The 15,917-nt window shown below is 44.5% G+C and overlaps 1 protein-coding gene across 15 annotated transcripts in view; it reads right to left on the reverse strand.

The window, feature by feature from the left end:
- MAPKAP1 (MAPK associated protein 1) overlaps positions 1 to 15,917 on the reverse strand; it is a 259,582-nt gene that overhangs the window by 198,343 nt on the left and 45,322 nt on the right. For 14 of the 15 annotated variants that reach the window (XR_016212148.1, XR_016212147.1, XM_089302685.1 and 11 more), the window contains one exon: positions 10,893 to 11,041. The exons of the other annotated variant lie outside the window; for it this stretch is intronic. Coding sequence is in view for 8 of the 14 variants with exons in the window: in XM_089302685.1 (XP_089158811.1) it covers positions 10,893 to 11,041 (149 nt within the window). In the remaining 6 variants the exon portion in view is untranslated. The remainder of the gene's footprint in view (positions 1 to 10,892; positions 11,042 to 15,917) is intronic. 15 annotated transcript variants of the gene reach the window in all.

Below are 15,917 nucleotides of genomic sequence, written 5' to 3' on the forward strand. Positions count from 1 at the left end.
AGCAAAAACACAGTTTTAGAAAAGTGGTTATTAGATTTTCTTCTTTCCACTGTGGAAAAAGTCCTTCCTGTTGAAGAAGGCAGTGAAATTTTATCACAGCTATTGCTATTCATAAATCTTATATCTATTTTAATTCAATCTGGCCCTAGCCTCTGAGTCGCTGCACCACAATTTGATTACTATAACCATACTTTTTAACTGCTGTCAGGAAAGACAGCGCCTTATACAAACATCTGCCGGAACACATGCCTGCGTTCTCCAGCACCAGCCTTAAATCACGCTCCGGTGATGAATCTGTATCTGACACTAATACTTTTTAACTTCATACAGACAATTAAAATGAATTGTAGCTAAATGCACAGATAACAAATCAATTTAATCTTTGGTTGCATAGTAGCATATTTTGCAAATTTCCTAAACTTACTTTCTTACATGTATCTTTGTCTAGGTGTTAAAACTGCAATTTAACAGAAAGGAGTAGAGATATTAATAAAACACAGTTCTTATGATACATGCAGTTGCAAGCCTCAAATAGTAATGACATTTGAAATTTATCACTGCCATTTAAAAAACTTCTACATTTATGTACGGAGAGTGTCATTCTGGGCTTCATTGTACGAGTGACCAAAGCTGAAACCTGCCCCATAAGAATGAATACAATAAAAATTCAGATGAACACACCAAGGATAAGAAACTGGGTCAGATCAAGCTACCACTATTCACTGTACTATTTGTCACTGCTGCCTGCACCCGCCCAGTCTTCCACGTCCATCTCCACCACTGTACCTATTGCATTTACTCTATAGTTCTCTGTCGGTGGGCCTGTATCTCTGCTCAGGCAGATGCAGCTGAAATCGCAGTCCCCAGCACCAGGCATAACCCTGCACCAGGAGGGTAGTTCCTCTGCTTGTTGGCTCTATGGACACACTATCTTCAAGAGCCCCCACAGCAGTTGGCCACCGCTGTGGTTAGCTGCAGTGTACAACACATGCTTGCAATGAGACAGTATACTGAGGGCTTACAAATACTCTTTTGGATGGGTGAAGTATATGGAAGAGTCCACTGTGCGTACAGGAGATCACTGGACAGAAACAAACCTTCGCTGGCCATATGCTAGACTCAATATGTAAAGTACCCCTCGCTTCCCGAGCACAGATCTCATTATTTTTTTATTACAGATAAGGAAATTGAAGCTTAGAAGATGCAGTTAAGTTACTCAACTCACACAACTGACAACAATATCTAAATGAGTGTGTCAGAGTTTAAGTCCATTGGTAAAAGAAAAAACCTTTTGTTTTTAAATTTTGAAAAATTTTCAAATATTAACACAGTGCTTTTGTCTTCCTCACAGCAATGACTGTGAAAGACACAAAGGAAGACAGCTCTGGCCCTGAAATAAGAAAAAAGGAGCTGAGTCCCAGCTCTGTCGCATACCAGTGGCGCATCCTAGAGCAACACTTTACACTCAGGAAAAACAAAAACAAAAACAAAAACAAAAACAAAAACAAAAACAAAAAAACAGGTGGGGCTGGAGCTGTGGCGGAGCAGGTAAAGCTGCCGCCTGCAGTGTCGGCATCCCATATGGGCACCGGTTCAAGTCCCGGCAGCTCCACTTCCCATCCAGCTCTCTGCTATGGCCTGGGAAAGCAGTAGAAGACCCCGCACCCATGTGGGAGACCTTGAGGAAGCTCCTGGCTCTGAATTGGCGCAGCTCCTGCCATTGCGGCCAATTGGGGAGTGAACCAGCAGATGGAAGACCTCTCTCTCTGTCTCTCCTTCTCTATGTAACTCTGACTTTCAAATAAATAAATAAATCTTTATTTAAAAAAAAAAAAGCAGGTAACACTCCCTCCAACTTCAGAGGAAAGTTCCAATTCGTACATTGCTTTTCTATTCAAGAATTCAAGTGTTCAAAGCTCTAACCCTTGTGTGTCACTGATGACAATCAACTCCCTCAAAACAAAATTATGGAAGCTTAAAGTCAAAAGGAATCCAAGACGTCTAAGCCACATTCTTGCTTCTAAACACACAGAAGCCAGGGCTCATGGGCCAGGGCACGACTAGTCCCTGCCCAGAGGGATGGCACAGCCAGGCTGACACATCTCTGATTCCGCGTCTACGATCCTTCCAGCCACATGGCCTTGCAGTCCTGCATGAAAACTGAAAATAAAAATTCTGAGAATCATCAGTCCCTGGATTCTTTGTCCATCTGGCTGATCCTCAACTGTTTAATTTCTCTGTCCTTAAGATAATAAAATCAAGGCCTAGTTCTTTGAAGGACAAGAAAATGTCTACTGCAAATCACGCAGAGCAAGGTAGCCCAGGATGAGGAGGCTGAATGAACACACTGCCAGTCCCCAGGCGCCACCACACCCACGAGGGCCATCTCCTGGGCTTTCCCTGGGACCTCCGTGTTGCATTCCAACCAGAATTCCTCTACTAACCTGGCAATTAATTCACTAGGTAGTATTACAGCAAAAATCTTATTACAACAAAAATACCCCTATGTCTTACCTCTTAGTCCCTAACCTCCAAGAATCACAATCATATATTTTCTGAAATGACACCTGTCATCTGCCTCAACTGCAAAAATCACCAAGTCCATGGAAGAGTGAGACAAACAGCTCCTAACTCAAAACATGGGTTTTTTTTATTTTACATTTTATAACATTTTACATAGTTTATAAAACAGTGCTTGATAAAAATTCACACAAAGTTGTTAGAAGCCTAACAATTTCCAAAAATGTCCTAGGTTTTTGTTACATTCAGTTCTCTAAGGATGTACTCAACTCAATGGCAAAATGTAGACATTACGTGGTATTTCATTATCTTTGGTAACACTATTCTCATTATTTCGTTTCCTCACAGTAGGAACTCTGATAGCTCCTTTGTGCAGGATCTGCTAGTACTAGGATGACAGTGGATGATTAAGGCTGGATCTACAAGAGGCAGGGACTTCCAAGTAGCAGCAACAGCCTTGGTCCCCACCTTCACTGTAGTGTCATCTACACAGCTGGGCAGGGAGAGAGCTCCATGGCCTCCAACTCAGGAGTCTCGAGATCCCTTCTCAGTTGGGGAGGAAGCAAACTTTTGGGGTTTGGAAAAGAGGAAACAGAGGCCATCTCTATGGGACCCAGGTGGTTGTGCTGTGGAGTCGTGGGGCCAGTGACTCTCATACCAAGGCCAGGGCATCCCCTCAGCATAGATCCAATTGGCAGCTTGATAACTGCTACAGACATGGCGCCCCTCCTACCAGAGGTTTGGGGCCAACATCCCAGGGGGAGGGGGACACTAGCGAGCATGATACTAGATACAACTTGACTCCCTGTCACTTAGATACAGCCACAGAGGGCTGAAGCAGGATTCAGGCAGACAGTACATTCACGACTATATTCATACATTCTGTAAAACCCACCAACAGAAAAGCATGAGCTCTGCTAGCTACTGTGACCTACTATGGGAATTCACGTCAGTGTGTGCCTGTGCTAAAATCCACAGTCCTCCAGATACAAGGCAGACAAAGAAAAATCCAAAAAACACAAGTAAAAAGCAAAGACTTTGGATAGTGCAAGGATGGGGGTTGCCAAAGATATTGAGCACATTTTTTAAAAAAGATTTAGTTATTTATTGAAAGGCAGAGTTGCAGAGAGGCAGAGGCAGAGGCAGAGAGAGAGAGAGAGAGAGAGAGGTTCTTCCATCCACTGGTTCACTCCCCAAATGGCTGCAACAGCTGGAGCTGGGCTGATCCAAAGCCAGGAGCCAGGAGCTTCTTCCGGGTCTCTCACGTGGGTGGTCTTGGGCCATCTTCTACTGCTTTCCCAGGCCATAGCAGAGAGCTGGATTGGAAATGGAACAGCAGAACTCAAACCAGCACCCATATGGGATGCCAGCACTGCAGGCGGCGGCTTTACCTGCTGTGCCATAGCACTGTGGGCAGGTACCTTAACTCTGAGAGGAGTGAGGATGAAGATGAGATTCTCAACCACCTTCTTTTCTGGCTGCAAAGAAGGCCAGCCTGGACAAGTGAAGGGGAAGGTAGGCCAGGTCCCTCCACCCGAGGCCAGGGCCTCAACTCTAGCAGTCATGAGCAGAAGCTGCTGTGCAGAAATAGGCAACACTGGAAAGTTCAGACTATGGTTTTCTGGAAACAGCTCCTGATGCTAAAAGAGCTTACTATCTTAGAAGGGACTGTTTCCATGACAATGGCAAATTTTCCAAGTTCAAATGAGGAGCATTTTCCTCTAAGGGCAATTTTTTTTTAGATGATCTCAATTTGCTGACCTTTTCTGAGTTTGCAACATTTTTCAGTGGCTTCATGCTTTTCTGCAAAGTTTTAAGTGACTTTCTTTGAAAAGAGCTATTTAATGCCAATGATCGTAGAAAACATTTGTTCATAATTATCCAGACATAGACTGGAACAATGCTGAAACAAGAGCAGCATGCAAAAATGTATTTAAGGACTATCATCCCAAAATGCTGCTAAAAGCTATTAACCAGTATGTGTTAATTGCCACAGCATTCATATTAATTTTCACTTCAGGCTCGACATTGTGGAATATTTCCCCTGATACATTTTAAACAAAGTTTAATTTAAGGAACTGCTTCTATCAACACTTATGAAAATTAACAGCCAAGCAATTAGCACTCATGAATTATCCCTTCCCCCATGCTTTCTGTAGCTTCCCTGTTGAAACAGTTTCTAACAGAGAAACGGTTACTTTCTAACAAGTTAACACAATCAAAGTCACAGTCGACTGTAAGAACCAGGCTTGGTTAGGCTTTTTAAGTTGCTTGTCAAGGCAAACATTCCCCTATGTTTTACAGAGTAGTGTTTAGCTAAGTAAAACAGGTAAAAATACTTAACATTTCAGTAAACTACCAAGCAATCACTGATGTCCAGCAACCTTTTGACCAGATGTTTGAAAAATAGCCTTCATCAAGAAAAACAGAACAAAAAGCAGAAATCACTTGGCTCGAGCTTCCTGTTGAAACTGAAGGCCGAAGCTGCACTGGACGCCCGGAACTTCAACAGGCAGACCTTCACCCAGCATGCACACATCTGGCTTAAGGACACTATTCTAGAATCCTGGTGTTAAGGACACATTTCTTCTCACTCAGTCCTGTCAACAGGAAATGAAGTACACAGGCGAGGCTGTGCCAGTTCACAGTCCAGCCCCAGCCCCAAGAAGAGAAAGCAACAGAAACGAGGCGTTTACGGGGTGCTCCCTATATGCTACATGCCGGGTTAAACAGGATTCATCCCTCTCCTTCCCCCCTCACGAGGAAGACACATCACCATTCCATTCCAAAACTAGGACTGCAGTTTGTAGAGGAGAAAGATATCTTTTCCTTCTGCCCTTCTAAAATCTCAGCTGTTGACCCTGCGAAAAAGATCACCGCTAGAAAAGCACATACATTTAATATAACTGTAATGTGACGCAGAGCCTTCCTAAGAAAAACGATGATCCGCTCCCCGCCGTGAAACAGTGAAAGCTGAGCGTCTGGGCGGGGTCTGAGAAAGGAGACTCTCTGGGAACAGGACGGAGGTGAGGAGCAACTGCAGTACACGAGGCCTGTTCTTTCCAGTTCCACTCGATGACGCTCCATCTCTGCGGGGCCCAACATGCTCCTTTCTCTCTCTCATGGGGCCTTGTGACCCGTGGTGGGAAGGGTGGGGAAGACCAAGGAGCCCTTCCCATCCCTTCTCAGGCTTTTTCAGCTGGTAATACTCAGGTGCCACATTCTGGGGAAGTGTGTCCTGACCTCCATCAAGCCTCACTGAGGTTAAGTAACTGGCCTCAAGTCACACGCTAAATTGAGTCACCAGGATTCACACTGAGGGCTTGAGAGAAGAGGTCAGCTGACTAGCCGCACTGCTACATTAAGCTGTCTCTCAACACACTGAGTGCTTTACCCTAGCATTATTACCCTTTCTGATGGTCTCACAAACCTTGGGATGCCACCTCCTTCCAAGGGTGGAGAAACGCAGGTTCAGAGAGGTGAAAACCCTGACCGAGAGGACACAAAGATAAGCAGTATCATTCCTTAGTAATTGCACTGACAAGAAATAGGTACTTGAACTTCGGATGACCTAATGATGCATATTTGACCAGAATAGTTATATGTCATACTAGCAAGTTTCTCAAATAAGTGATAAGGCATGGTATGGCAAGGGATAGACTGACTTTTTTTTTAAGATTTTTTTTTTAAAGATTTATTTATTTATTTGAAAGGCTGAGTTAGAGAGAGAAGGAGAGGCGCAGAGAGAGAGAGAGAGAGAGAGAGAGAGAGTTCTTCCATCCACCAGTTCACTCCCCAGTTGGCCGCAACGGCCAGAGCTGTGCCAATCCGAAGCCAGGAGCCTGGAGCTTCTTCCAGGTCTCCCACGCAGGTGCAGGGGCCCAAGAACTTGGGCCATCTTCTGCTGCTTTCCCAGGCCATAGCAGAGAGCTGGATCAAAAGTGGAGCAGCCGGGACTCGAATCGGCGTACATATAGGATGCCAGCACTGTAGGCGGCAGCTCTACCTGCTATGCCACAGTGCTGGCCCATAGACTGACTTTTTTTTTTTTTTTGACAGGCAGAGTTAGAAAGTGAGAGAGACAGAGAGACAGAGAGAAAAGTCTTCCTTTTCCGTTGGTTCACTCCCCAAATGGCCACTACGCTGCGCCAATCTGAAGCCAGGAGCCAGGTGCTTCCTCCTGGTCTCCCATGGGGTGCAGGGCCCAAGCACCTGGGCCATCCTCCACTGCATTCCCGGGCCACATCAGAGAGCTGGCCTGGAAGAGGAGCAACCGGGACAGAATCCGGCGCCCCGACCGGGACTAAAACCCGGGGTACTGGTGCTGCAGGCAGAGGATCAGCCAAGTGAGCTGCGGTGCCGGCCTAGAGTGACTTCTTAAAAGACCTCATTTGAAATAAGTGGAGAAGGAGGCTAGAAAAATCACATATTCCACAGGACTTCCATCAGCGATCAGCAGAGCTCACTCCCTATCACCTCAATGCAGCAACTCATCACAACCAACACTTCTCAAATACAGTCAAATCAGAAAAACAGTCACAGGGGAGTTCTGACCTCTATAGCAGAGATTTTGTTTTGTAAGGAGGCTATTCAGAGGTCCTGTTCTCAATAATGTTAAAGAATTCAGCACGTCACTTGGTCTGGTTCAGCCTCATTTGATCAAAGCACCCCCTAAAAACTGTTTTTTACAAATGATCAGTAAACAGAGTTATTAATAATCGACAGATCTAAGCAGGTCACAGATAACATCACTGACTTGCCAAAGAAATACTATAAATATAATAGTAAAACTGACCCATCAAATTGTCAAATCACAACAAAGTATAAGCCTACATACAGCCTTTCCCTCTTAATCTTATGTCTTAAAATATTAACCTTGGCTGGCACCATGGCTCACTTAGCTATTCCTCTGCCTGCGGCGCCGGCACCTCGGGTTCTAGTCCCGGTTGGGGCGCCGGATTCTGTTCGGTTCCTTCTTTTCCAGTCCAGCTCTCTGCTGTGGCCCGGGAAGGCAGTGGAGGATGGCCCAAGTGCTTGGACCCTGCACCCGCATGGGAGACCAGGAGGAAGCACCTGGCTCCTGGCTTCAGATCGGCGCGGCACGCCGGCCATAGCGGCCATTTTGGGGGTGAACCAACAGAAAAGGAAGACCTTTCTCTCTGTCTCTCTCTCTCACTGTCTAACTCTGCCTGTCCAAAAAAAAAAAAAAAAAAAAAATTACCCTGGACAGGCATTTGGCGCAGCAGTTAAGATGTTGCTTGGGAAGTCCACGTGCAATATCAGAGTGCCAGTTTGAGTCCTGGCTACTCTACACTTGAACAATCCAGTTTCTGGTTAATGGGCCTGAAAGGCTGCACATGATGGTCCAAGTATTTGGGTTTCCGCCATCCATGTGGAGGACCTGGATGGTATTCCTGGCTCCAGGCTGCCCTGACCCAGCTGTTTTGGGCATTTTGGGAGTAAACCAGCAGATAATCTCTCCCTCCCCAACACATACGCTCTTTCAAATAAATTTTTTAAAAACTTTTAATTATTAACCAGCCATAATAAAAAAATTAATAAATGATTAACCAGTTACAGGAACCAAAAACTAACTGAAATGCTTTCCTAATTTTCACACAATAGCTAAGAGACCCTTTAAAAATAAAACCAACAACCAGCTGGCAAAAACTATTAAGGACACTAGATATGCTTGCCTAGCTACCATGCAGTTGGTAAAGCCATACCAAAAGCAAAACTCTTTTTTTCAGATCTAACCCTAGTTTAATCTTAAGGAAGATCTCACAGCAGTCTCTTGAGGAAATACATAATTAAGTAGTTTTTTAGCATATTTAATTAGACCCCAAACTCTTCCCTGTCCCCTTCTCTCCCCAATTATGTACCATGTGCCCAGGAGACCTAAGCAACTCAGTTAATTATGTAAATAAGGCAAGCGTTATTCCCAAGAAAAGCACTGTGAATATTTGCAGGAGAAAAAAAAAAAACCTGCATGGATTTTAGTGGCTTTAACAAATCTTACACACACACACAATAAAGAAGCATTGAAATACATAGAAAACCTTTACAATTTGGGCAAAAAAAAAAGTAGCATTCCAATGACTAAAACAAAACACTCACTTCATTCCTTAACTATGAGATAAAAAAAAATAAAATAATCTTAAGTTACAACTGTAACAAAAATTTAGTACTGAATGTCAGATGATTTATGGGGAGAATCAATCTGGAAATTATTAAAGTCGACTCACACGGAAAAGGCTTTATTATCAAGGGGTTGACATGATCTTAACTCTAGAGGCAGCCATGCTACCATTCTAACTACTACAATCCCATTATTATGCAATCACAAAATGCTAATTTGATCATTTTGAGGTGTTATTTGAATAGTCATTTTAATTTCTAGGTTACAAAAAGGCTTGACTCAAGTATAATTCTCTATTAATCATTGAGATGTCATTGAATATCATATTGATGCATTTCAGAAAGATAAAGAAAGACTAATTTAATATGTATGGTACAATATCTTTCAAATATTAGCCACTTTCATTACCTATCTGCCAAATGCATCAATATTAAATAATAGATGAGAACACAGGTTTAATTGTATTTTAGCAATTGTAATATGTAAAATAATAATAAAGCAGCATTACATCATAAGACAGACTTATCGATACATAAATCTTTCTTAATCAATATGTAATGGTGACTGCTTCATGTTCACATCCTTTGCAAATTACAGATTTGCTGTGACAAAAGCACAGAGAATCTTAAGTGTAAACACATATCTAGTAAATAAAATTCCTCTGTGACTGATGAAATGGCTTACTTAAAAAAAAAATCTGTCACTTCAGAAGTTAGATATATATTCCAAGCAGAGTCCATGGCTGCCTGATAAATTCAAATCTAGGAAATTAATAGTACAGTCTAATGGTATACAGAAATTTCTATTTAAAAGGTCTGTGCTACTCTGTTAGCATACAAACATTATCACATATTAATTATTCCAGCAATTACATCCTCAAACAATGAGATGGTATTGGGCAATAGAAGCAAACAAATTCCAGCAAAGTCTCCTAATCCCAGCAACAAATTCTCCCAAATCGTAATGAATCCACTGTATTTTTTTTAAGTCCTGTAAAGTCCAATTCAGCATTTTCCTGAGGCTGACAGTGCGGTCCCTGAGGAGAAACCCCTTCCCTTCCCTCGCCTACGTTTCACAAGGAGAACCAGGGAAGGCAGACGGGCAGCTTACAGAGAAGCGTTACACCAACCCAGCTACGATTTACTGAAAGTGCTTTCCCATGATTTTGTGGAGGAAACTCTTGAGTGCTTTAGGATCTTTATGTTATTCACGCATCTTGTTTCTGGTTCTTGCTCTGCTTTCCCACAGACATCAACAACCTCTTGTGCCAACAGCCACACATGCTTACTTAAACCGATGCAAACACGCTGAACTGTCTGGGGTGAAAGTGTTTCAAAGAGAAAAATACCTCTTTGCTCAAAGATGACAACTGACAGAACCAGCACATGAATAACAAAAATGCAAACACAAGCAAAGAGCTGTGTGTTTATTAATTGCAATAGTGTTGAAATAAGACAAATTGTGTACGACCCCTCCAGGCAACAAGCTATCACTCAGCACCCCTACACCACTGCCAGGCAGAAAACATAATGGCAATAAATATAAAAATCAACTGTTACTGTCTCCTGAAAAAGGCCCGCTTAGCTCAGCACAGAGACCCGGAATGTCAGGGAACGGGGGGGAGGGTGTGCCACACTTCAAACAGTGGCCATTTTTTTTAAAGGAAAATATGACCATTTTAATTTTATAACAGTAAACTGTGAGAATAAGAAAAAAAAAAAAAAAAAGACAGTCATCCTCCACGGCAAGTGTTAAACAAGATACCCTTACAGTGAAATACTGAAATGCGAAGTAACAGCCTAGATTTGTGAACTGAAGAAACTTCGACAATATCTGTAGTTACAATAAAGAATCAGATAAGACAATGCAAACTGCCTCTCAGCACCACTTTCAAGGCTTTCCCGACACAAGTGGATCTTGATAAATCACAATCCAACTAGCCCAAACTCCCACGGATACTTCAGATACCACAGATAAATAAATCAGTCAGACTACCCCCTGTCTGTGTATCTCTATATATTTCAGAGAATTCAAACAGTCCTCAGATATCTAAGATAAACATAAAGAGTAGAGACCGGGGAAACATGGACAGAGAGAGGGAGAAAGGGGGAAAGCGAGAGAGGGAGAAGGAGAGGAGTAGGAGAGAGAGAGGGAGGGAGAGGGAGATAAAGAGGAAGAGGGAGATAGAGAGGGAGAGAAGTTCCATTGGAAGGACAAAGTCTCTATCACTCACCTTGCCGTCAAATTTGGAATACTCATTAAAGGGGTTATTCAGCTGCAGAGGGCACTGCTCCAGGCGTACGGATAAAATTGACTGCTTTCCAGAACTTGGAGGCTTCTCTTTGAGGGATTTTTTTTCAAACAGTGACTTTAACTCCTGGGCTGTGACACAAGAGGAAGATAAAAACATATTTGTGATTACAGAGAGAGATCACTTGTGCACCTTGCCTAAAAAGGCCCCCTCAGAGTCAAGGCAGAAGAACCCAGGGACGGGCTCAGGTCTGATGTGTGCAGAAAGCCTCCCGTATGCTTTGATGTCTGCACACTGAACAGCAGCATGCAGGCCAGGGTTGTCAATCCAGAAGGACTAGGGCTTAGGGAAGGGGAAAGCGTCAGAGCAACAGAGTGGCCTTTCTGTAAGAGGAGCATTCACTGCCAGGAAACCGGAGCTTTTGCCTTGCTTTGCCAAGTACAGTTAGTTGGGTGAAACTGGACAATTCAGTCGACTTCCCTGGGCTTGTCAAACTAGACAATCTCAAAGACCTCTCAAGGCTTTAATACTACAGGAGTTTGGAATTCTAATTCTTCAAGGTGAAGGATCACAGCTTAATCCTTTCACACAATCCAATGGCACCAAGCACAACATTTGGATGACAGAGATGAGGAGGAGGAAAGAGAGAGGATATTTGTAACAGTAGCTAACATTACTTGTTCAGGTCAATGTAACTAGTTTAATTCTCATAACACATCTATTACACAGATGCAAGCATTACTTCAATTTTTTCAGTGTGAAAACAAGCTTAGAACATTTTGATTAGCCCTAGGCTATCAGCTATAAAGTGACAGAAAGCTAGATTTTGTATCCAACTGAGCCTCTTGGCCATTAGGCATTAATGAACAAAGTAGATCCTTAGTAAATTTTGCTGCATGAATGAACAAATAAAATAATGATTGAAGCAATTCAGATTAAGTTATTATTAAATCAGATTCTTCCTGATATTCATTAATGAATCAAAACAAGTTAGTTCTATATCTTCCCAAAGATCATCTAATTCTCTAAATCAATCTGCATTTTGATAAAGATGGTAGTTAGATGATAAGTAATCAGGGTCACTATAGCCTTCTTTTTCATTTTTTGAGTATTAGAAAATATCCTTAGTTAAGCTTTTTAAATAAATCAAAGATGTTTACATCTGCAATGAATAAGTTCAAAGCACTGCAGTCTTGACAAAGTCAAAAGAACCTGAAAACATTTAAATAACTTGTAACTAAAAAATGTAACTAAAATTACTTTTCAACAGATTGATGAGATAAATTTATCAAATGAGTTCCTACAGTGGCTAATCAGGAGAAAACTACTGGAGGCTCCACTTATCTGTGGGGCATGCACTCTAAGAATCCCCAGTGGATGTCTGAAACCACAGATCAGACCAAACCCTATATTCATCCAGCCACACTCCACATGACAGTTCCCGTCAGCAAGGAACGGCATATATGACAGTGGTTCCAAAGACTGTACTGTAGCCACCTTAGTTTGTGGAAGCACACCCTGTGATGTCCACACGACAATGAAACTACCTAACGTCCTCACCCTCATTGCTAAGTGACTCTTCTCACCTCTCCCTCAGATCACTGGCACTTCCCACAGCTCAGTATCTGGTCCTCTTCCTTTCTCCTTCTACATCCTTGGTGATTGTGTCCAGGCTAATACTACCCCATAAGAGAGAAAACTGAAGTGTAGTGATATATATTAGAATAATGGTTGCCTTTGGGGCATAAACCGACTAGAAAGAAACACCAAGGGAATTTACTGGGGAGATGGAATTGCTCTTAGTTGACCAGGATGCTAGTTATACTAGTGTATACATTTGCCAAGAGGGATTGCACAGGGGCAGGCATTTAGCCTAGTGGGTCAGAAGCCAATTAAGACACATTCCACACTGCAGCACCTGGGTTCAGCGTCTGGCTCTGACTTTTTTTTTTTTAAGGATTTTTTATTTATTTATTTGAGAGGTAGAGTTACAAGACAGTGAGAGGGAGAGACAGAGAGAAAGGTCTTCCGTCCACTGGTTCACTCGCCAAATGGCCGCAAAGGCCAGAGCTGCGCTGATCCAAAGCCAGGAGCCAGGAGCTTCCTCCAGGTCTCTCACGCGGGTGCAGGGGACCAAGGACTTGAGTCATCTTTCACTGCTTTCCCAGGCCATAGCAGAGAGCTGGATGGGAAGACAAACAGCCAGGACTAGAACTGGCGTCCATATGGGAAGCCAGCACAGCAGGCAGAGGATTAACCTGTGCCACAGCACCAGCCCCTGGCTCTGACTCTTGACACCAGCTTCCTGCTAATGTGGAGCCTAGAAGGCAACAGTGGTGGTTCAAGTACTTGGGTTCCTATAATCCATGTGGGAGACCTGGATTATGTTCCCAGCTCCTAGCTTCAGCATGGCACACTCAATCTTTGTGAGCATTTGAAGAGTGAACAAGCAGATTAGAGCTCTTACTCTCTTTCTCTCTGTTTCTTTCTGCCTTTTAAACAAATAAATGTTTTTAAAAATGTTGAAAGTCATCCAACTGTATATTTAATATCTATATATCTATGTCTACATATAGATATACCACTACATGTGAAGAAGAACATACACACACACAGAAAAATAAATACAAAGGGAAAACCTAAATAAGTATCTTTTATATGCTGGGGACTCAAAATGATCATTTCTTTTTCTTTTTTAACCTTAGTAGTATAATATTCTTTTGTGGGGAGCAATCCGGACTAGACTAAGTTACTCGAATTAAGACTTATTCTATGCATCTGCTCTCCCACAATATGGCGCTGGGAGAGAAGTAAACAGCTTCCGCACAGCTGCCTCCAGTTCAACTAATAAACTGTAGGACTTGCTCCTGATTGGAGAGCAGCGTACTCGGCGTGTGGGCAGCCGAGTTGGGATTGGCGGAGGAGGACTATAAAGGAGGAGAGAGATGGCATGCACCGGGAACATCTATGGGGAACATCTAAGGGAACCCGTGCAGCCCCCGAGAAAGCCGGCCGGCGGTGTGCCGCTCCCCTGCGGAAGTGGGGAATGCGGCCAGGGGGAACTGCCCTTCCACGGAGGTGGAAGGGATAGTAGCCAACCCGGGAAGAACCAGCAGCAAACCCGGGGAGGGCCGAGCAGACAGAAAGAACAGCGCAGGGTCCTGTGTCGTTCCTCCACGAAGAGGGGGAGCGACATAATGGTGCCGTGACTCGGATGTGAAGCCTAGGCAGGGCTTAGTGTCGTTCCCCCACGAAGACGGGGAGCGACATAATGGTGCCGTGACTCGGATAGGAAACCTGACTCGGATAGGAAACCCAGGACGGATAGAAAACTTAGGAGGGAAGAAACGGGAAGAAATGGGAAATTACTGGAGAGAGAGACTAGCAAACAGTTCTAGGGAAAAGCCGGACGAAAAGGAGCCGGAAGAAGCTATTGAAAGCCTAGGCATAGACTCGGATACGGACTACGGGGGGAAGCTGGGAGAAATCTCTAAGGTCGAAAGCGAAAGTGAAAGCTAGAACAAACAGACTCGGATGCGGACTGTGGGGAGAGGCCAGGAGAAATGAGGGAGGAGTATTGTTGGAGGAAAGCTTGGGGAAACATACCGGGTAGAGAAAAATGTTAGGGAAATTGAAGCCGCGGGGGGCAGGCCAAGGCGGACACGAAAGCCACTTTGGGATTCTCAAGTTAGCCCAGGAATAGGGGGCGAAAAGTTGAAACCAGAAGCTGAAACGTGAGCCTGGTTGGGATCCGTCTGATTAGCCCGGGGAGCAAAGGACGGGAAGCCAAACCGTGGGGCGGAGACGTATGCTGGGTTGAATTCGCCAGGCTAGCCCGGGGAACTTAGATTGAATGCTAATGGCGGACACGTAAGCTACGCTGTGTTACTCGCGGAAGCCGCCGCGTGCAGAGAGAGCACGGGGCGTGAATAGATAGGGAACGGGGCTGGCGTGAGGCCGTGGTGCAGACGCGAAGGCGTGGAGACCGCGGAGCGCGCGAAGCCAAGCCGCGCAAAGCCGGGAAGCCGCGCAGATGAAAGAAGCGCGGGCTGAAGCGGCTCAGAGCCGGGAAGCCGCCGAGAAGCAGTCTCGGGGCGGGCGCCGGGAAGCCGCAAGGATAAGAGAAACAGAAGTTTAGAAGCAAAGTGAGAGAAATAGGAATGCTGGAAGATAGAAGTAAAATGGGAGAAATAGGAATGCCCGGAGATAGAGAAATAGAAAAATAGAAAGGCCTCCCTACAACACTGCAATGTGAGAGCTTGGATTCGGTCTGCCTGATTAAGTGAGGCGATGAGCACGATGAGCACCTGCGGCGGCTAGCAGCTTATGCGCCGCAGGTCACCGAAGACAGGCACGAATTAACATCAGTAAGGCTTCCTCACAATACAACGAGAAAGCTTGGATTCGGTCTGCCTAATTAAGGTGGTAAGCGCCAGCAAGCAGCTCGACCAGAGTATGAGCTGCAGGTCACCGAAGATAGGCACGAACCAACACTAATAAGTCTCCCCCACAATACGGCAATGAGAAGGCTTGGATTCGGTTTGCCTGATAGGTTTTGTAAGCACCTGCAGGCAGTTCTAGCAGAGCAGAGCATGCGCTGCAGGGCACCGAACACAGGCACGCATCAGCGCCTAAAAACCTCCTCACAACATGGCGAGGAGAGGACCCGGATTCGGTTTTCCTGATTGATAGGACTTGTAAGAGCCTGTGGCAACTCTAGCAAGTAGAGCAGAGTGTGTGCCGCGGGACACCGAAGACAGGCGCGTATCAACGCCAAAAATAAAAAGAAAGGGGGATCTGTGGGGAGCAATCCGGACTAGACTAAGTTACTCGAATTAAGACTTATTCTAAGCCGGCGCCGTGGCTCAATAGGCTAATCCTCCACCTTGCGGCGCCGGCACACCAGGTTCTAGTCCCGGTTGGGGCGCCGGATTCTGTCCCGGTTGCCCCTCTTCCAGGCCAGCTCTCTGCTATGGCCAGGGAGTGCAGTGGAGGATGGCCCAGGTG

The sequence above is a fragment of the Oryctolagus cuniculus genome, chromosome 1 (assembly GCF_051225735.1).
Source record: "Oryctolagus cuniculus isolate XC-2025 breed Fujian yellow rabbit chromosome 1, ASM5122573v1, whole genome shotgun sequence".
In the NCBI taxonomy this organism is placed as follows: Eukaryota; Metazoa; Chordata; class Mammalia; order Lagomorpha; family Leporidae; genus Oryctolagus; species Oryctolagus cuniculus.